Consider the following 23640-nt stretch of genomic DNA (forward strand, 5'->3'; position numbering starts at 1 on the left):
ATTTCATCACCAAGGGGGAGATTTGTCACAGTTACACAGCGCTCCTGCTGAGGAGAACATCAGTCAAATGGAGGTGACTGCAACAAAGTAAATTGACCCCTTTTTTAAAGGCATCCTGATATTTACTCTTTTAATATGTGATGTGCCGCCGTAATCGTCAGCATCACTGGGCAGGTTAGACTGGCAGAGTGTGAGGTGACTAGCCAATGGGGCTGTAGCTCTCCCAAGTTCCAGGGAATCGGGAGGATGTAATGTGATAGCATCTAGAGCAGGCTTTAGAAGCCTGGGAATGAAAGCCTTTGATTGGCAGGCGTGACATTGTCATTCAAATATTTTTGAATGCGCGAAAGGTGGAAATATTGGGATCTTTCAAACCTTAACAACTGTTTGAGATTTGGGGACCAATTCTGAGATGCATGAAAGTCAGCAATGTGTGTGACCGCACCACTGCATACCTACACTTGGTTATATAGCTGACATCACTATCAGCCTGCACTTACACTAGCCCTCTCATTGTTGCAAGAGATATGTCTGAAAACAGATGTATATAGATGTATATATCTATGTATGCACAATTCCATCCACATATGCTTGGTGAAAACCCACATGCCAATGATGGTCTCGAGTAAGGCTCTATGCTGGCCCAGCTCCCCCTCATTTGTGACTCATGGTGCCACGCAATAACCACTGGCACCAGGAAGTAGAGCACTGCTTAGAGCTACCTTAGTCTTCACCGGGTGGCTGTGCAGCAGCACTACCAGCTGCATGGTGCTGTTCCAGGCACTGTGTAAGCCAAATGTAGACCCTATGGGGCAGTAACCTTGCCAAACTAAGGGTCCGCCACCCTGGACAATGGTTTCACTTGCACACCCCTAGTTACAGCCCTGTGCCCACCCCTAATAGTCACCCAGTTACACTCAGACACATGTGGAGACATAGCTGAGATGCTTGTGAGACAGAAACACCCCTAGATGCGTTTGTTCAGCTGCAAAAGATGTTGTGCTGCTACCGTAAGCTCCACCCACAAAATGGGCCAACAGATATACCCACGCTCATCGTTGCCGTGTCAATCTCCTCATGCAACATGCGTGGCACAATCTTGTCTCTACGCAGGTGTGTCTAATTCACTCCCGCAGCTCGCAGAAAAGCATTGAGCAGTGATGTCACAGCATGGGGATTCTACGTGCGCCAAGCACGCACGAGCGGCCCCTTGTTATACAGTGGCAAAGAAACACATATACTAATTTGCTGTATAATATATATGGAGACTATAAATACATAGTTAGGCATTTGATTTAAATTGCCCTTAACACCTGCACACAACAGTGGCAACCGTGTTGGTTAAAGCCATAATGCACAAGACTGCAAAAATACATGCATATGTATCGGTTGCGCTGTTACTGAATGACAGGCAATGGGCACTTCACGTCAAATCTCTATGCTCACCAGTGACCAGAAAATGCAGAGTACCTCCCTTTTAGGAGCAGGGTTTCACATGTGGGTTCTAACGGTGCCCCAACATGGCTACCTGCAGCAACAATAAGTCTAATGGAGTGAGTGATACATAATGATGGTTAAAGAGAGCGCATAATAAAAATGTTTGTATTTTTACTTCTAGTTTTCCAACTGCACAGACAGGAGCAGAATGGATTTGTTAATGTAGAAACTCACTGATTTAACATCAGCTATACCATTTAACCAGGTTATTGCCATTGGAAAGCTGCTTGAAAGAATTGGACTAGACCATGTGTAATAGATCATGTCGGAAGGTATTCATAAATGTAATAGTGGGTTTCGTTATAAGCGTTTCAGCAGCATCTCACAAGAGTTTCTTTTAGAAATAGTTTAAACAGGATTTGTGTCTTAAGTGCACAGCATTGAAAGGGTATTCACACTCTTCACTTCCCCATTCATCCCCGATAATAGACGGCCTCTCCTACCGCTGAGCTGCTGTCGTACAGAGGTCCCGATGAAATAAGCGTGTAAGCTGTGGAGATGATTAGAGCAGCTGTCTGCAGTTGTTCATTAATATGACATTAACTAGGAAATTTCTCACACATCCCTAAAATAGAACTTGGAGGACCTGTAATGGTGTTATCACTAATAACTGAGAGGTGAACAGATGCAAATTATTTTTTAATACTGGGACAAGGGTAATAGATTATAGTCTAGGGTTAAAATAAGTCAAATGCCAGGATTAAACGTAAGATCTTCAGGGCAGAGATTATGCTACCAATTATTATAAGGGATGACCTTATAGTGCTCCTAACTTTTCGGGTATTTGGAGTAGAACAGAGATCTTTAGAGATGTACGCAAAAGAACCGGCGTCTTCGCGAGCCCCAGGGGCTATGTACTGGCTTCTGAGTGGCCCATTGGTCACACAATATGGCCGCAGGAAGTGAGACGCCAGAGCCTCTGCTACTGCATATGGAGACGTATGTTGAGACACAATGTAAAAAACGGATAATGGTTAAACAAAAAAAATGTATTGACCGCAGAAATTCTAATCATCAAAATAAGTCATGAATTCTGTCCATGACCATGTGGACAGCCATGCAGATCATCACTTACTTTGAAAGTCTGTGCATTTACACATGGGGGCCTTATATAATCACACACGGTGCACTTGGTGTGCCATAACCAATCACGCGTCAGGTTTCATTTGCAAGCCTGTGATAAAACATGACCACTATTATCTGATTGGTTGCTTTACCTAACAGCACATTTCACCATTATTATAAGCTTGCAGCTTTCGGTAATAAGTGTGACAAGATATCACACCCTACTCTGCATGCTGTTGTAGCAGTCCTCCCACTAGCGTAATAATACATTTTCATGCCACGTGTCCTGATTTCATTTTCATTTGTTAGACAGTGGAATCCTGACCTGCAGAGGAGATTAAGTGAACAGATTCTTCCAGTAATAAATATTACAACATATTATAAGCCTAGGAAAGGATTTGCTTGGTGTTTTGGGATTTAAGAGTGCCGAAGGCTGAACTATTTACAAGGGCCCTAAGATTGCTCCTCTTTTGCAACATTGGGACATGCTGTAATATTTTGGTCTTGTAAGGAGTTAAGCTGGCTTAGTAAGGCGCAAACATGGGTGGTAATTGAAATGACGGCATCCCCCGTAATAGCGCTCTGGAATGGCATATCTAGAGATTATAGTGTAGTACTCACAGTAATCCCAACAAAGATAAACACTCTTCACTGTATATACATCGCTGTGTCTGGGAGATCTGCAGCTCTCTAGGAGGAAAAGACGGACACACGTCTTGGATCCTCCGCAGCTGGGGAGACACAGGTTCCTCAAGTCTACTTGCCTACGCTACAATATCGGGGAAACTCATGACAGTCCGGGATCTCTCCATGATTTTGCCTACTTCTCCAAAGAAGTGGGCCATCCACAATTTCCAGCACAATGTCCCTAGCCACCTGCGTTAGGCACTGTCGTATTAGTGTGTTGATAGCTGGTGTAGTGTGTGCATCTTTCTGCTAAGCCCTTCCCTTGTGTACAGCCATGACCGCATGTGCATGGACTAAAACCCCCAGTTTGAGGGTCTCCAAGTAATTGCAATCAGTTCTGCATTATGAGTGCGACACAACCATTATGCAATGCTACTTCTTTGTGTGTCTGTATAGTCGCCAACTACGGACGCCCGGCACATTTCCAGGACACTTTGGAAACCATGTGTCTGGACTGCAACTGCACCTCTGCACGTACATTCCATGGGGCACATGCACTCTATGGCTTTTTATCAACAAATGGATATATTTAGTGTCATCTTTGCTAAGCCAGAGCTTATTTACTGTTGCACCGCAGGACATCTCTAACTAATTAACGAACATCATTAGTGTTGTAGTGGAGCTACAGAAGGTATAATAGATTTTTGCTTTGGTTGCATAATTAACCTGGTTACAGCCTTAATTTTAGGCTAGTCTGCATTTTATTAGCTGTGTTCCATCCTCTCAGCATGTGTCCTATGTATGTGCCAGTTATAAGCATCTAGGCCCCATGAATACTGTGGAGTTTATTTACTGGGGAGTTCTATTTCAGACAGGATGTTGCTATGGGTAACCAATCAGAATCGACTTCTTATTTATTTAGAACAGGGATGGCAAAACCGGTCCTTGTGATCTACCAACGGTCCACGTCTTCCAAATCACCTCTCTGGTGCACCGCTGTAGTCGTTACTAACTCACATTTCCCAGACTCTCTAGCTGGTGCACCGCTATAGTCATTACTAACTGTCACATTTCCCAGACTTCCTAGCTGGTGCACCGCTGTGGTCATTACTAACTGTCACATTTCCTAGACTCCCTAGGTGGTGCACCGCTGTAGTCATTACTAACTGTCACATTTTCAAACATGCTGCATTCATTTCTACTATAGACCCATTGTTTGCCTGAGACACATGAACTGATGGTAGATCGGGTGTGGTATGGGACTCCGACAGTCGGGATCCCGACAGTCATTATCCCGACGTCGGGATCCCGACTGCCCGGAGTCAGACAGCATGGCGAGCGCAAATAAAACCCCTTGCGGGCTCGCTGCGCTCGCCACTCTGCGCTCGCCACGCTGCGGGCACGGTGGCTCACTGCGCGAGCCACCTATTCTATTCTCCCTCTATGGGGGTCGTAGACCCCCACGAGGGAAAATAGCGGGTGTCCGTTGGGCACCCGGCTGTCGGCATTTTGACAGTTGGGATCCCGACGTCGGGTAAATGACTGTCGGGATCCCGACTGTCGGGAACCCGTCCGGCACCCTGCAGATCTGGAGGACAGGTTTGGCCAAGTACCAACTAATCAGCGCTTAACTGTCAGAAGCTGATTGGTTGCTCTCTAGTTTTTCTCTGCAAGCTTTGATACATCTTCCCCTCAGAGTGAGAGAAGGATAATTGTCAGGGAACAGTATGAACCTATTTCTCACACACATCAGCGATATCAATTACAGGTTTGAATATGGAATGTTTCTAATGTAAAATAATGTTAGTCTACAGCCTCAGGCCATACATCTTTGCTCCGATTCACCTCCATCTCTATGCAAGACCGATTGGCCTATTACTCAAGACGTGGGTGAGAAATTATATTACATTATTATACCATCCTGGCAGCGGCTGTATGACTTTCTGGTACTACCACATACTGTAGATTGTCTGATTTATTGCAATGACAGGTACTGTAACAGTAGGCTGTACGGTGTAGGGATATATAGATTATCTACACTGTTATCCAGACATAAAAGCAAAACTATTAACTATGTATAATAAATAAGATACAATCAGTCTCTGGGAGATCTGCAGCAGATGTAATGCCAGGTACATATTTAGCAATTACCGTGGCCGCAGGAGAATGATGTTGACTGTACACACTGGACAATATATATGCAATATCATTGGCGATATCGATATCATCCATATCGTTGATGATATATCACCCAGTGGGTACTAAGCTTAAGTCTCCCATCACTGGATATCTATTTAGCACTGCCAACTCTAGTACAGGTTGGGTATCCATTATCCAAAATGCTTGGGACCACAAGCATTTGGGATAAGGGATTTTTCCAGTTTGTGGAATATTTTGTTTTTCCATACTTACCTGGTCCCCTGGTGGTGCCCCAAATGGTCCACAGTGGCCTTCAGGATCCTCTTCAGTGGCATCTCCGATCCCAGGGGTCACTGGTGCGTCCATGCACTTGCGCAATGCACCCCTTGGACCAGAGATGCCGCTGAAGTGGATCCTGAAGGGTGCGGTGGACATAGGGGGACGAGGTAAGTATGGAAAAAAGTGGCGGGGGGAACCCCCACAAAAAATATATATATATATATATATTCTGAAAAACCATAAAACGGATAAGAGAGACCTGACCTGTAATAATGTCATAAGAGAGAGGTTTCCAAATGGTCCAGGCTTTAAGGATGACTATGCTTTGGCACAGGTGACTTACTTAGGGGTGTGGATTATTAGTACAACCAGTATTAGGTCCGCAGTCAATATTGACATGCACATGATAGACAGGATCACAATGTCGACAATGTCAATTGTTGGACTTGAAAAGGTCGACATGTACACAAAGTTGACACAGTGAAAATGTGAGCAAGGAAATGGTTGACTTTTTATTTTTTGGTGTCATTTTGTATGTTCAATAATATAAAGGCCAATTAGTAGAAATGTGTACCCTGGCGGGCTCTGTGCTCATATAAAACCTAATTTTACTGATGGTATACTGCATTGCTCAGGAGCTGCTGGCTTGTGGAGTATCGTAATATTTTTATGAATGTCTTTCTATCCGCTCCCGCTTTGAAATCTCCCGGACTTCTCTGCTTTGCAGCAAACGCCCCTCTGATTTATCACTTGACCTAACTTTCTCTCCGTGCCCCTGACTACTTATATTTCTGTGCCCCACTGATCTGTTTCCTCCCACCAATTACCTGCGCCGCTGCTCGTTTAACCCCAGGAGTACGTGTAATGAAACCTCTGTGGAACACATATTGAACACATAAAAACTATCACAAAATTAACATTAGTCTCCTCACTGGGTCTAATGCAACCTTCAAAGGAGCACTTTCATTGGGTCAAGTGAGACCATTTCCTTGGGAGCTTTGTGGCACTTACAGGTTTGTAGCCTCTTACGCTGGGTGGCCAATGACCATTGGACTTGTAGTCCAACAGGAATAATAGGTTATCTTCCCCTAGAACTATTGATATTATTTTGCCTTGAAATTCACCTAAAACTGAATGTGCAGCAGGTGAAATAATGTTTTTCTCATTCATTATTACATTAAGTAATATGATGTATCATACTAACCATATGTCAGTATTAATAATTTATATTTTAGTATTTTACCAAATGAATAGCAATCCCTTCTTAATGTCATACAATTGTTGCTTATGTGATGTACTTTAAGCCTACAAATACAATCACTATCCCTTTTTTATACACAGCTATGAAAGTGGCTGTTGCCACATTGCTTTCTTGGTCAGTGTATAATCTTATGGCTTCCATAGACACTAATAAATGAATGCCAAAATTTAACAAAGTATTTCCTTTATTTTGTAAGACATAAGGGTACTCATATGTTAGTTGGGCGCCCACTATAGTTAGTACGCTCATACCCCCACTATCCATGTCAGCATGGAGTTGATTTTATATAGTGTGGCAAGCGCATCGAGCCACCGAGCCCGAAGCGTGGCGAGCGTAGCGAGCCCCACAAGGGGACGCGGAAAACTAAGCAAATAGCTTAGTGGGCGCCCAACTAACATATAAATACAGACATAAGAAATCAGTATTCATTTATATTGTCCATCCAAGATACTCATTTATTAGGACAGAGGCGTAACTCTGGAAGGCAATGGAGTCAACTGTCACCAGGCTCATGCTCCCAAGGGGGCACCACTCCTCCCCTGTGAGTTTGAAACAGTTAATTGAAAGCTGTTGATATCGCTTCTGTGCAGTGGCGTAACGAAAACTTTTGCTCCCCCCCCCGCCGGGACAATTTTGCCGCTGACCCCCGTTAAAAGACCCTCCTGGGGAGCTGGCAGGGGGTCCGTGCGGCGCGGAGGTACCTGTATTCAGGGAGAGCCTGAAGGTCCCTGCGCCTGCGGCGCTGAGTATGATGTTGCCGGGGTCCCTGCAGTGAAGTGGAAATAATGCGCTATCTCCGGAGGAGATAGCGCGTTATTTCCACTTCACTGCAGGGACCCCGGCGGCGGCAACATCATACTCAGCGCCGCAGGCGCAGGGACCTCCAAGCTCTCCCTGAATACAGGTACCTCCGCGCCGCACGGACCCCCCCTGCCAGCTCCCCGCTGCACCCACAAGCAGTGGGGAGCTGGCGGAGAAAAAATAGCGCCCGCAGACCCCCCGCGTGTCCCCGCCACCGCGGGGGCTGCGGCCTTATAGCTATGCCACTGCTTCTGTGGCCAACTGCCCCTTCTAGCAGGATCACAGACATGTCACACTTACGCCACTGTGTGAGGATGTTGTAGTTAGTTTAAATTGTACCTTTTGTCTTTGCCAGTGGTTACCAAATTGGTTCCTAAAGGGGGAAATTAATCAAAGTTTAGAGAGAGATAAAGTGAAGATAGATAAAGTACTAACCATTCAGCTTCTGTCATTGTACAGGATGTGGGTGGGTTGTACTAACAGGAAAATGTGGTCAAAGCTTTGAACATGTCCATAGCTGTGAAACGCAAAACTTTCTGGAGCTTGTTTACGACCTCCTAATAGAAGCCTATGGGCTGTTACGCATAGTTCCCTGAGAGGGATCCAATAAGATTCCTCCCATAGCAACCAATCAAAAACGACTTATTATTTTGAACCTTCCAGAAGATAATAGATAGAGGGCTAGATGCACTAAGCTTCAAAAGTGATAAAATGGAGAGTGATAAACAGCCAGCCAATCAGCTTGTAACTGCCATGTCACAGGCTGGGTTTGAAAAATGACAGGTAGGAGCTGATTGGCTGGCTCTTTATCACTCTCCATTTTATCACTTTTGAAGCTTAGTGCATCTGGCCCCCAATCTGATTGGTTGCCCATAGCAACATCCCAACTTCAATGCAGCTGCCAAGTTAGCAAATAATCCCCTGTACAGTATACATACCACACTTAAGCTAGACGCCTCCTTGCATTCATCGTGTAGTTTAAGACATTTCAAAGCTATCATGTCTATTTTTCTGATTCCCAAACCATTTACTTATAACATTTAATATTTCCCTGTAATGTAGCCAATGGCATCATCGGGGAAATAAATGTACATGGAGGCAAACAGGAAACCAGTGCAGGAAAACATGCAGATATTTAGGCTCATGTTCACAGCAGATAAATAGACAACATGGGCTGGGAACAGGGGGGTTGATCTGTGGGAAAACATCATTAAATACAGATGTGGGAAACAGATGCAAATTGGAGTCAGATCTGCAGAAGCGATTTGTAGTGTAGGTTTGGGGCGGCGTGTTATCTGTCAGGATTCACAACTAATAATAATCCTCATAACTAGATGCTGCAGGCGACATCCTCAGCACAACTGGACTGGAAAGACAACAAGTACTGAATGCACACACAGGAAACACACTTGGGGGCAGCAACGCACATTAAATAGATAAGACGTGATTCATAAACAAGTTGTTATCATTCACTGTTATTGCGACACTAGATTTCACATTTGTAAATAAATATGTAAGCACCATCTGTACAATGCTAAGTAAATGTACCCGTGCCTAAATCAGCCAGGATCATCACTAACATCCCTGTGTCAGTGTACAGTACATCCAAACATGGGGAATAGGGGGTTTGTTCCAGAACTTTCATAGATTCTGCTGCCTGTACAATGAGTATGTGTTACTTATGTGTGACATAACAGCAGTCTCCCTGACTCCCTGAAGGGTCCAGCAATCTCCCTGCTCCATCTTACTCCCAGAATGTAGCTAGTATATGGAAATTTACAGTATATTGAGCCATATCATATCTCCCAACTTTTCATACCTGTAGGGAGGGACAGCCATGTGTGCCAAAGGCGCGTTCCTGGATATAGGGGGTGTGGCTTAGTGACAAGGGGCGTGGTCTATAAATAGCACCATTCCCGTGAGACCACGCCCTGTTTTTTTGCCACTGTGGAGGCCTGACCAGCGGCTCTGTAAGCCCCAGCCTCTTTGCTGCTGGAATAGACGTTGTTGGGAGATATGCCATATATATTCAGGTAGGGATAGCTATTGATGTGGCCGCCATCGATGGTTGACATAGGTGGCCATAGTGTAAGTGGCGACATACTAAGCAATTGATGACAAATCAATGGTTTTATCTATGGAAGGCCAACCCCTTTTATTTGACTGACTGGCCCGTGGGCCAAACAGAACCTGGTGGTGGGGCAACACGGGTGTCTGGGGAGGAGCTATGCTCCATATCACCTCAACTTGGAGTAAAAAAAAAACAACCACCAATGTCATGTCCCCGCATTGGTTGTAACAGGCACGATGATCCCTATGACTACATGCATTTCAAATATGGCTTCTCATGGCCACTTGCATGGATCCGTGTTCGAGCAAAGCACAGTACATGAACAAACCCTGGTATGTGTCAGGATGTTTTCATCCAATGCTTTAACATAGATGTTGCTTACACAATCGCCCGGAAATGATCAGTCAGAACTAGGCAGGTATGATGTGTAAAGGGAAAGTAAGTATTCTAGGCAAGTGTTCTACAGTACCTTGAACTCAGATGCTGGATTTTCCAGCACCTTAGTTTATTTTATGTAAATCCACCTCACTTTGGAGTATGCATTATTCTATTATTCTATTATTATTCTATTATTGCAGTCATTGGGGGGTAAGCATGCTATTAGTGTGACTGCTGGTATTTGGAAATATAAATGTATAGTATATACTGTATGAACTTCCATAGTGGGGGAATCTAGGGTTCATCCAAGGAGTGCCTGCTGGCTCACATAGTGCATTTATTACTGCCAGTGTTCCCCAAGCCTGTACTGCCTCTGATAAAGCAGGCGTTGGGTAGCAGCGTGCCAGGTATGTATGAGATTGGTGAGAGCAGGCACTTTACTCAACAGCATGATGGAATTTTTTTTTTTTACATATATTAATGGAGTGGAACTTAGGGTGTTGAGAAACTGGTTCTTTGACTAGGTCCCCATGGTAACTGGCTCTGCATTGTACTAGTCTTTTTACTTTTCAAAATCTAAATATGGTAACCATACCTCTGACAATGTTACCTGCATTGGGGAGAACTGTGGCTTTTTGAACTGTGCCTACTCCATTCAAACCATTGACAGCAACAAAATGCATGGTCAATGGAGAGACCTTCACTGACCTGTTAAATGGAAGTAAAACGACCGCTTGTTAAACATATCTGCATTTGGCCTGTAGCTTTTCTGGTGCTAGAACTTGTAGACCATTGTGATTAGTTTCCTAGCAGTATTCTTTTTATATTTATTTATTTATATTTAATCTAAAAAGTTCATGCCATAGTATCATTCTGGTGTCTTGTAATAATGGGCCAGATTCAGACCTTTTTCACTAGTGTGCCATGGGTTGTTACCGATCCACCTGTCGTCTGAACATGCAGTCATATTTTGACTATGTCATCAGCAATTGCATGTTCTGAGCAGGGGTTATGTGACGTCACTGAACAATATCGTTCAGTGTTTAAGCGTCAGTGTTTAAGCGTTAGATCATTATCGTTAATGATATCGGTCATGGAGGAATTGGTAGTGAGTACCCAGCTTTACACTTATACTAATCCAATTACAGGTCGGGTCTCCCTTATCCGTGTATTGAAAACAGAAATATTTAGAAAACTGTTTTTTTTTTTTCAGAATATTTTTGGGTTATTTGTTGTTGTTTTTTTTCCCCCAGCCCCTTTTTCTCATACTTACCTGTCCCTCGATGTCCACGGCGGCCTCCGGGATCCTCTTCAGCAGCATCTCTGGTCCCAGGGGTGAATTGCACGAATGCACAGGCGTGCCAGTGACATCACAGGTGTGTTCGTGCACTCGTGCAATGCACCCCTGGGATCGAAGATGCCGCTGAAGAAGATCCCGGAGGCTGCTGGGGGACACCAAGGACGTCGGGGGACCATCAGGGCACCACCAAGGGACCAGGTAAGTATGAAAAAAATCCCTTATCCAAAAGGCCCATGGTCCCGAGCATTTCTGATAAGGGATACTCAACCTGTATCGGGAAAGGCCCCCTCAACCACTGGTGGTGGATAGAAGCCATGTGCATGCCTGCAGCTTTTGTTCATTGGATAAAGGGACTGGTGGCATTTCCAAATACACACAGAGCATTGGACATGCCACCAATATAATTAAAACAGGCCACACCCCCTTTTTATCTAACACATGTCCCGCTCCTCAACTCCAGGAAGTTTGTAGATATGGAAATTGACAAATACTAGCTTGGTTACCAGCATAGAAACAAGTTATAAGAAAATAATAACTAAAAATGTTGACACGTCGGGCCTAGCATAGTACATAGCGAATGGTGGTACATTGACTTTCATAACCCATTACGTACTGAGAAACTTTCCTTAATTGCAGAGTCCAGTCCAGCAGTGAAATGGTCCCAGCCATGCTTTGCGGGCTGCCTGCCAGTAATATGGTTATTGCCCTCTCTCCAGTGTCAATCTGGCATTTTTCACTAGGCCTGAAACTCCCAAGCAAGCTGCCTACAGAGGTGCCCCTGTGCTTGTATGTGCTGGCGGATCTCCGCTGTAAGCCCTGTGGAAGACTAAAGGGTTTAGAAAGTTCTCAGCCTGAGATAAATAAGCTGTCAATTCACGAGAAGTGAAATCAATCCTATGCTGTTGATTTTGGCACTGGCGCTTGTAAAAAGTCAGAGAGACATTTCTCTGGCGAGTATGAGCGCCGCATGTGTTAGCTGTTAGCTTTCAAACACCACTCCGTGCTGCTGATGGCATTTCCAAAAGGTAAACAGAAATGTCAAAATACGAGAAATTACCGATTAACCCAGCTGCATTTTTTTGGGAGTAATTTGAGCAGGCATTAGCAGGGGTGTAAAGTAATGCTCCGAAGACGTGGGAAAATGCAGCCGCTTGCAGGAGCGATGGGAGCTCGCACTGAGTACAGATTCTGCAGCTGCTGGTGAACTGCAACACCAGGAATGTTCTGCCGGTCTCATACTGTATGTATGGCCTGCAGCCTGCAAGTCAGCAGCCTGTGATGCCAGCATGTGCTGTCCCCTCCTGTGCTGTGCCAATACCAAGGTGTAAACAGACAAAAGAATGTTACACCTCATAGAACAGGCATTTCCAATCTATGGCCCCTCCAGCTGTTGTGAAACTACAAGTCCCATCATGCCTTGCCACAGTTTTGCTATCAGGGAATGTGACATTTATGGTAAGGCATGATGGGATGTGTAGTTTCACAACAGCTGGAGGGCCACAGTTTGGACTTGCCTGTCATAGAATGCTTCGTCGGCCGTTTGACAGAACACTGCAGGGGAGATGTATCAAGCCTTGCAAGCAACCAATCAGCTTCTGTTATTTTCAAATACTGTGAAAGATAACTTTTTGGTTGTAGCATACAAAAAAAAAACGTTACTTTATTTCTCTCGGTACATCTCCCCTGTGTATGTTTAAAAGTGTGTGTGTGTGTGTGTGTGTGTGTGTGTGTATGTATGTGTGTGTATAGCATTTGGGAGCCTAGTTATTACTGGTTACCAGTAGGTGGCAGTAACTATCCTGTTGCGCTGATTTACCATGTTATGGCTCCTCTGCGAGTAAGCTTTCATTTTCTCTGGCAACATAACACTACCAGCAAAAGGAGGAAGTGCTATGGCCATGTCTGCCAAACGTAGGTAGGCCCATGTGCGTTATGCTCTTACACTAGGATCCAGCAAACTCTCTCCTCACCACTTATATTCATAAATATCTCCAACATGGTTTGTGGGGCTCTGGCTAAGTAAAATATGACCATTGCTTCTCTTCCTGCATGGCAAGGTATCCAGCTATTGCATATTATGCTTTGTCCACAAGGGGCACTATTCATAAGGTAATTCTGAGCTGTAATGTGACAATATAAACATTTACAGTTCGTGATCAATTCATTAACAAGCACATCTTATGCGTGACATACAAATATGTATGCGCTGTGTGTAGAATAATTTAATCATTTGTATTTTTAACAGATAACCTAAAGTGTGTATTTTTTTTTACAAAAAAAGTGTTGCACTCCAAAGTGAATAGTTTTGAGACACTACTGTATATTAAACCAATAGTGATAAATCGGTGATAAAGTGGAAGATGTTAAAGCACCAGCCAATCAACTCCTCACTATCAGTTTTCAAACACAGCAGATTGGCTGGTGCATTACCACCTTCCACTTTATCACTGCTTTATCACTTTACCAGGCTTACTACATACTGTATGCCCTAAAATACTTTACATTCAAGGCATACACCACATTGTTTTTTTATATATTTTTTTTATTAACTGATAACTGATTTAAAGAAAGCATAAAGTATAGAAATCAAAAAGAAATAAAACTGAAGGAAAGTAAAAGTAAATCCACAGAAGACCATTTCTTTGTTGCCTCTGAAACACTGGCGTTTGAAGCTGACCATATAACAAAATGGCGATTCCCTGTTCTGCCTATCCAATACACCAACCGGCAGACTGATAATTGCCGGCATCTTGGGGGATCAAGAAAATGTTAAAATCCCTGACTTGCTGTTTTCAATCATATTTGAGTCGACCCAGGTGCTGGTAGAACAGGGAATTTCCCAGATAGAGGCATATACGGCCACCTTAAGGCCCCTATCCACTAGTACAATATGGTCACTTTTCATCTGATTCCGAGCTTCCGGAACGAGGGATTGGATGAAAAGTGGCTCCGCGCGTTTCCGTGCTACTTGGATCAGAACTGTTAACAAGACAGGTTCATAGCCAGTTACCTAAAAAAAAAAAGCTAAAACAAAACTAGACTGTTACAGATTACATATGTTCAAACACCTTGCACTCCAAATTATATGTTTTCATTTTTATGCTAAAATGCCAACTATTAAAGAGGGCAATAAAACAACGTATTTGCAGATAAACAGCTGGTGCTATTACTGATATTCTCCACCATAAAAGCTGAGAACCTCCGCATCTCTGTCGCGCTTAAATATGACAACAGCTGTATTACCGGATGGCGTTTTGTCCATTTATTTAAAGAATGACATTTATATTTTTCTACGTGCGCCCCTTTGCGATTTGCGCATTGCAATCTACGTACTGTCGGGTAGATTGTTTACCTGTCGTTTAAGGTACAATTTTTATTCCTCCCTTATAAATTGTGTGTGTGTGTGTGTGTGTGTATGTATGTGTGCCCATTGTCACTGTGAATTCTGTGTACCTTCCGTGTGTGTGTGTGTGTACTGTGTGTTCATCTATCTGTGATTCATTCCGAGAGCTGTTTTAGCCTTCATAAAATATTCATGGTGGTTGTGCATGCTGCTATAATTGCCATCTCAAGCCCTGAATTATTTATGGGTTGCACTGTACTCTGAGTCTCATTTACTGATAGAGAAGATAACACCAAGCAAGAGGATTGTGAGCCTTATAATGCCTCTTACTTTGCATTAAGTAGCGGAATTATATTACTGGAGGTAGTCGGTGGCGGCCCCTTTATTCCCCTCCTCTCTTTATGATTTTTTGTATTTATAGTATGCTAATTGCCGAGATGCTGTTAAGCGGTGTAACTCCTGTCGGGCTTTACAGGAATCAAGATGTGGCTGAAATGATTTAGTTGTTGATTCAGGAATCATTGTTCTCTGAAGGAAAAAAAACAAACAAAAACACACTGGAACCAAGAACAGATTTAATCTGGAATTATTTCTTACACGGCCCGAGCCATGGACTAGGGGGGTTATTCTGATTCAATCGGTCCCCCGCATGTTCGCACGGGGGACCGATTGTTCACAACTGTGCATGCGCATAGGTTTTATGTGCATGTGCAGCCGCTGTGTGTGAGCGCTGTGGGCAGGAGATACGGAGGGGAGTGGGGAGGCTGGCCAGGGAATTTGCCTATGAGATTGCCCAACGCTGGGCGTTCCCATGGTAGTTCCCCAATGACACGGATGTGGGGTGCCGGGCAGCTGAAGTCAGCGGATGTCTGCTGCCCGCCGTGTCCTCGCACAGGGCGCTTGCAGACCAGAGACACCCTAGAGGTCGGCGACTATTGAATGATTTCTCACCCAAGGCTGAGAATGGATGATTATGCAAATCATCCATTCGCTTGCCTGTGGGGGTTCGGGGAGGGCAAGCGGCCACGCGGGCAGTGGGCAGCGTCAACCAGAATGAGGACCCTAGGTCTGTGTCGCTTTATTTTAAATCAAACTGAAACCTTTAGGGGAGAGAAAAACATAGAAGGGTATTTTGTTGGCACTTCTGGATTTGTCTCTTGCGTCAAAAGTCCATACGCACGGCAAGATAGCAATAGCTGTGCACGTAAACATAGAAAGTGCTTTTAAAATGTATTATATCACCTATAAAAATACCATTAGTAAAAGCACATAGTGCCCGATGAATCAAGCTTAAAAATGTGATAAAGTTCAGAGTGATACACAACTAACCAATTAGCTCCGAACTGTCATTTTTTAAACCCAGCCATGGTAGTTTGGAGCTGGTTGGCTGGCTGTTTATTACTCTCCATTTTATCACTATTTATAGCTTGCTACATCTGGCCCTTATTCTTGAAATCACTGGAATAAGTTAAATACAAATGAACATATTAGAAAGTACTTGTGGCTTACACGTTATCTCCCAGTATTGTCCCTGAGGTAATGTTGCAAACATTTGTACAAATTCCCCACCCATCCAAAATGTTTTCAATTGCCATTCACATGGGAACGTACCTCCAAACTTCCAGAGATATCAGTCACACATACTGACTGGCAGAACAGACCCCCCCTGATCACAACTGTACATTCCGATAGATAGGAGCTATGTTTCCACGTTGAGTAGAGGCAGCCATCTTGTGGAATAACCCAATATTTATGAGATTGTAGTCTACATCAATCCGTTAGACACCATTTATATCACTGAGGCGCGAGGCACAAAGTCGATGACTTCATTGCTATTAATATTGGTGCAACCCCACCCAAAAAAATGGCTACAATTATTTACACCATGATCTTTTAGATGGCAGTTCGATCCCTTATCGCAGTTGTGACCTTGCAGTTTATGAAAACCAATTTCCTTAGTAATGAGCGCATAATCTATAGGTAAGTAGTTTTCTAAGATGCAATAGAGGAATGATAGACAGAATTTTATTGGTTGCCATGGGCAACATCACCTCTTTTCAGTTTTAGAAGCTTCAGTAAATATACCCCTGTTGTCTCTGTAAATTTTGCAAGTCTAATTGGTGTGAAATAGTTTGGCCTCTCCACGTGTAAAGGTGGCATGTCTCTCGTAGATGTCCTCACTGTCTCCCCAAGCTACTTCTCGCCCGTCCATTTGTATCCAGAAAATAGTGGCACCCTGTAGACAAGCTTCCATTAATTTATTGGCGGTCTCACAAGTTATTAAAAGTGACGCGTGTGCGAGCGGGGCCAGCGCGGGTGATTAGGTTTGGGGCTGTGAGCTGTTGACAAGTGCAGGTTAATGAATGACGGGGAACGCATGCTGCCGTCTCTCCCCTCGTTACTCAGCATTAGCCGCATTAATAGCAGTAATTGGATAGATTCATCATTTCAAATGTTTTAATAAATGTTTGGACAGCACCTGATCGGCTCTGTCAGACTCCCAGCGGCAGGAGAATGTGACATGGCTGCCAAGTAACCATTAATACAAGCAGGAGACAGAGAGTCAGACAAAGTCTGACACTCCGAGCTGAGAATGAGACACTCTCATTGGGAAGACTGGATTATTGCTCATTTTGATTTATGGCAAACATTTATATTAGCACTAGTGGATTCAGTCCATATATTTCTCGTACTGGAATTCATTATACTTGTAACTGTGGTGGAAGGGTGAGAGTATTTATTTCAGAGGTGTATATATATATATTTTTAGGGGTGTTATAATTTTATGTTTTTATTGCAATATTTTTATTTTCTTTATGTATAGGCTATTAACTTTTTAAGGGCTGGTAAGGAATGCCACTGGTTTACTGGGTAATCCTCATCTATCATGCACCCTTTGTTATATTACATCTTTCATTGTGAAGGGACCACAACATTTCTGCCGCTCCATATCATAATACAGTGTATATTGACATGTACAGGAACAGAAAACACAGCAATAAAACAACATTATACTGTAGGTAAGACAGGGCAGCAGAGACTTCAGGAGGGCCCAGGTGCCGGAGAATGTGGCCTATGAAGGGGCGTGTATAAATGCACCAGGGGGCTTGGTCATGTCATCACAGTGCAGTATGGTTAAACCTCTGCACTTCTGGGAGATTTCCCATATTCCGTACCCACCCCCCCTCTTTGAGTCACTGGACACAGGACAAGGTTAAGGCTGCTCACTGAAGGGCTAATGCAGTGCAAGGCAGTTCCTGTACCCAAAGAAAGGGTAGGCATGTTCCATCCAACAGTTAGTTTAAGAACTCGGTGGAAAAAAGACAAGGAGCACATGGTTCGTGTTTCATGGAGATCAAGAGGAAAGAGGATCCTGCCTGTGAGTGCTAAGGAGCTGACACAAGGCCTTTTAATGTTTACAAATATGTACCTTGTAACCCTAAAATGTGTTATAAACTGTGATCTGTTGTATAGTGGATACGTTGGTTGTTGTTAACACCCAGAGATCCAGCTGTGAATCTTGCACAGCTTTGTACATCACAGCGCTTGTCCTGTTCCCATTTGGAACCAAGCTGCGGACAAGCCCTCACGGTTCAACCAATCTTATAGCTAGATTCACAAAGTGTGAGAACCACATCTTAAGGTGTTAGGTTGACATAAGCCAGACATTATTTATGCTGGGCATACAGTATACAATAATCTGGGCAATACGCTAGTTATAGGCAGATTGCCCAAATGTTTTCGCTGTGTACTTGCGCGACCGATCTCAAACTTGTGCTGCCCGATTGCTCCTCCCAGAGTATTAGAACATTTCATTCTTAATTCCTGCCCTCCCAGACACTTGCATTGACATCAGCTACTTTAATGATTCCTCAGAGTTATTTCCCTGCAAAGAGATGTAATTTAATATTAATATGTGATTGTAAGTGGTCTGTCTGGAAAATAAGGGCCGTAATTTTTTGGGGGAGTGATAATAACTGGTGATAACTCAACCGTTGAGTTGATTTGTTCTACTAAATAATAAAAGGATAAAACAGTAGCCAGACACACTGGCCTAACAGTTTATTGGGATATGAATAATTTAATGGTGAGTTTACATGTGAAAGTGTTCCTTGATCTCTGAACCACTCACTCTCCTCAGTCCCCCCCCCCCCCAACCTTCGCTACCTCCCACTGTCCTCTCTAGATGAGATGATCTTGTTAGCTTTGAAAATCCTTGAAGAGCTCTTCTGCTGTGGTCGAAGGTAAATATGCTTGCACAGCGAGACTGTCTGATTGCTATATAAATAGTATGGACAGGCACCCAAGTGGTTGGCACCAATACTCATACTTTCGGTTCACAACTCTGATTTTGGAGTTCAGCCACCCAGTTAAGGTTTTATTAAATGAGGATTTATAGAGGCTAATGTAAGACACGAATATAAGTGTAGGTTAATCCTCCAGAACAAACACCACAATGTGCAAATGACATTGTGTAGCAGCTGAACCGCTTTACACCACCCGCAGCACGTGGCACAACGAAAAGAACAAGTTGCTGAAAATTTGAGGATTATGTTGTCAGAGTTATTGAAATCCTCATTATCATTCCAGAAGTATTTCATTGAGCAGCGGCTCATTTAGCAGTGCAAGATATTTTCCTTTATTCTGAGTGTTCGGACTCCTATTTGAATATTCAAGGACTCATGTGGTCTATGTGTCATCATAACCCCCTTTTCTGTAATGTTTGGTGGGAATGGGGGTCACACTATCATGTTTCTCAATATTTATTAACATAGACACCATGGATAAATTAGTGGTTTGTACAGCGGTGTAGTAAATTTTGTGAGTTTTCACCATTTGCCTAGGTGGGAATGGGGAACTATGAAGCACTGCTGCAATTTACTAAATGATCTTTTGCATGGCCACCGCCTCACCCCCCGAGTTTCACTGCATCTTCGTGCTCTTCACCTGGTGGGTGGCAGCCTTTAAGCTCTTTGGAAAGGCCGCCGCCCATCCAGGGCTTCGACATCGTCTTCAATCTTCAGGGGCTGTCGGATTGCCTCTTCTAATATTAGCTAATGCAAGGGGGCGGGGTCATAACGTGACAAGCCGTGATTGGCCTGCCGTGGACATCTTGGATTTAAAAAAATGGAGCCCCCGTGCTCCATGTCTGTGTATAGATTTTTATAGGTTAGCTTCATATAGCAAATTTTATCTTCCGTTCATCTATATATATATGAAAGACGGTCAGATTACATGCACAAGTTTCTAACATAAACAATTTAGATATACAGTATATGTATGAGATGTATGAAATGGGCTTCTAAATCGAAAATTCCTTTAATACGGGGTGATTGTGCAGCAATATCGCTAACAACAGCCTATGGAGCACATCGCTAACCGCCCATCATCCACTCCTGTGTTGTGAAAATCGGTTTAAGGCAGACAAAGCAATTAGGCAGCAGCGCATGATTGAATATTACAGCTTTCAGCAAGTAAATGAAGATAAGTTCTGTTAATTATGTGGCTTCTTCCCTGTGCTAATGTGATAATAAAGTACTGGGCCTGTCACATTTCTAGCAAGCCAGTGACCCCTCACTCTGCATGAGCAGCGGAGAAGATGCAAATACAGTGAATGGAGGGTATTAGCTGGATAGAACGTACCACTGTAGTGACAGGGGTGAGGGGAGAGGGCACTGTATCTCTGTTCTGTTCTAAGATCCACAATCATTCCATCCACCCCTTATGACATATCAGTGTTGACTTACACAACTGACTCTTCAGTTAGGAAGGATGATAGCAAATTTTACAATTACTTTGCATTCCTTATTTATTAACAGTTTCTTATATAGCTCACACATATTCCGCAGCGCTTTACAGAGAATGTTTGAACATTCACATCAGTCCCTGCCCCAGTGGAGCTTACAATCTATATTCCCTACCACATGTACACACACACAGATATTCTGGGGTTAATTTTGTTGGGCGCCAATTAACCTACCGGTATATGTTTGGATTGTGGGAGGAAACCGGAGTACCTGGAGGAAACCCATGCAAGTACGGGGAGAATATACAAACTCCACACAAATTCCTTAAGGTCAAATGGACACCTTCAATTAACTTTAACGAATGTGCTAGTCCGCACCTGCACCTTCATGAGGCTTTTACATAACATATCATATATATATATATTGAACACTCTTTTTGGGGAATTAACATGTTGTGCACTCGTCCTGGCACAGGCGCGTCGGCGGTATTCAAATGTTACTGCTGGGGGGTAGTGTGCTAAAAGACGAGAAAAGTCACCTGTTTGTGCACCCAAACTGGACTTTTTCTCCCATTTGGGTGCACACCCACATTGGGCCCATTAGTTTTGTCGGGTTAACATGCATTGCACACCGAAACCCAACCTTAATAAGCATGTTAGCCATGATGCAAATTTGAATATTGCCTCGTGATCTCCTATCACTTTAGATGGGAGCAGAGGCATAACTAGACATTCATAGGCCCCATAGCAAAAGTTTGTATGGGCCCCCTATTTAGCCACTGTTGGTAATAAATTAATATAGCACATATACCTACATATGTAAAGATGGGCCCCCTTCAGCTCTGGGCCCCATAGCAGTTGCACCGCTTGCACCCATGGTAGTTACGCCTTTGGATGGGCGCAATAAAACATTTTGAATTCCCCCCTTTATGTCCAATTACATTGGTTTATTCTGTGCTCTGATGTTTACTATGCACGGTATAGTAGCGACCGTGCAGCTTTGTGACTGTAAATAAATGTCAAAGTTTGAAGTAATCCTTTATTACATCTCTAAGATGCAGGGTTGGGCTCCTGACAGAATAGTTTGAGGTTGTGGGCAGGAAGAGGAACAACGCTGTTTTTTGCCAGCCTTCTTCGCCCCATTCTGGTATACACTGAGTATCTGGTGTCTGTGTAACGTACATGCTGGATTGTGGAATGAGGGAGTGCTGACAGCAAAGTCAGCCAGGTGGGGTGTGTGATGTCCTCCCCTCTTATTTGGCTGGAGCACTTGCCAGTATTTCTCTGGTTCTAAGCAGAGATGATAATACTTGTCTTTCACATCCTTGTAATTGTTAGCGAGTTTGTAATGATAAGCGCCACCCGCTCTAATGCATCCAGTAAGTAAGGCTACTGTAACGTACGGCAAATTTAAACCAGTAAAGACAGCTCTTACCAAATAGTTTATTTGCATATTATAATATGAATTTCCAAATACAGAACTGTCTAGTGCTGTAAAGCTGAATGAACTTGGATGTTTAGGACTTTTTCACATATGCGCCATAAAAATAATGAAGCACAAATCCTTGTACTCTGTCATCACTGTAACAGAGCGTTAGCAGTTTGCTCATTAATGTGTGTTAAAGCTTCAATACATCAGACTGATATTTACATCCGTTCTGGAGTGTGGTGTACTGTATTTTCTCCACATCATTCTGACATTCATAATATTCATGTGAGAGTGTTGACACGACATGCACCATGTTGACATGAGAATGTCAGCATTGATGTGATTTCGACATGATTAAAATGTTGATAAAACATTCTAGGTGGTCTAATGGTAACGTTTTGGGTCAAGCGATGAAGTCAGCAGGACTATGGTAAATATAACCAACCATGGTCTCTGAGACTTAACTTTCCCCCTAGAATCAGTTTGGTTGCTTACTAGATGCATAGAAATCTGATTGGTCAGTAGCCGCATCAGGGGTCAGGTTGTTGCCGAAAGCGTACTTAAATCTCGCGTCTTTCTTTATTGTTACAGATAAAAGTTCCATATAAAGTTTAATTATTGGATAATCGTGGATTGAGTTAATCTGCTGACGCATGATGTCGATGCTCACAATGCCAACAGCGGTATCTCAAGAGTGAGAATCCCGACTAAGTACTGGGGTTAGGGTTATGATTAAGGTTAGGCACTAAGGTTAAGGTTAGGCTTAGGGTTAGGTTGTGTGAATAGTGGGTTAGGGTCAGTAACGTATTTGAAATGGGTGCAGTGTTGGGTGCACACGGGTCTCTGAGTCCCAAAAGGACCCAAACCACACACACGGCACGCCTTTTTTAAATACTTACTACCCCTCCTCCTTGTATCTGGCTTTGTGTGCACAGTGGATGGGACACATGTAACATGTGCAGAGAGAGTTAGATTTGGGCGAGTTATTTTGTTTTTGTGCAGGGTAAATACTGGCTGTTTTATTTGCACTGCAATATAGATTTCCGTTTGAAAACACCCCACCCAAATCTAACTCTCTCTGCACATGTTACATCTGCCCCAACTGCAGTGCACATGGTTTTGCCCATTTTGAGAACAAATTGGCACTGCAATTAAGTGTGAATTAGGCCCAATGTATGAACAATGTATAAGTCTTTTTTCAATATGGAGACTAAGCAGCTATTTGGTTAAATCTAAGTGCAAGTATATATTTTTTTATTTTAAATATTATTTTACTGAATGTGTTTTCTTTAACTTGCTTTAACTTATATCCTTGGGAATACTTTGTTCCAAAAGTGACCTTTCAAGGCGCCCCAGTCCAAAAGTTTCTTATTGATTGTTCAATCTGAACAACGCAATTGTAGATGTACAATGGCCCTACGAACATTCATCTATATTGCTATTTTTATTTGCTTTACAATGAATAAAACCATTTAAAATACATAATTTTTTGACGCTTTAGTTATCCACTTCAATAGATGACAGCCCCTGTGTATTGAACAATGATACACAACGTAATTTCTCAATCAAAACTTAATTTAAGTGAAAAAGTTAAAACTAATTTTGTTCAAGGGTTGTTTTGTTATTTCCTTTTTGTTTTATGTTACCATAAAATGTAGTCATAACTGTGTGGTTTTTGTTAATGAGATTTAAATGAATGGATGG

At 43.1% G+C, this 23640-nt stretch overlaps 2 protein-coding genes across 5 annotated transcripts in view; one reads left to right on the forward strand and one right to left on the reverse strand.

Moving 5' to 3' along the window:
• The window catches only part of LOC146072158 (cellular tumor antigen p53-like), a 47071-nt gene extending 41377 nt beyond the window's left edge, over window positions 1-5694 (reverse strand). The window contains 1 exon segment of the mRNA XM_083179492.1: window positions 5602-5694. Coding sequence (XP_083035618.1) covers window positions 5602-5694 — 93 coding nt within the window.
• The window catches only part of EBF1 (EBF transcription factor 1), a 310040-nt gene that overhangs the window by 193756 nt on the left and 92644 nt on the right, over window positions 1-23640 (forward strand). The gene's annotated exons all lie outside the window — the stretch shown is intronic.

The sequence above is a fragment of the Crinia signifera genome, chromosome 4 (genome assembly GCF_055691185.1).
Source record: "Crinia signifera chromosome 4, ASM5569118v1, whole genome shotgun sequence".
Taxonomy (NCBI): Eukaryota; Metazoa; Chordata; class Amphibia; order Anura; family Myobatrachidae; genus Crinia; species Crinia signifera.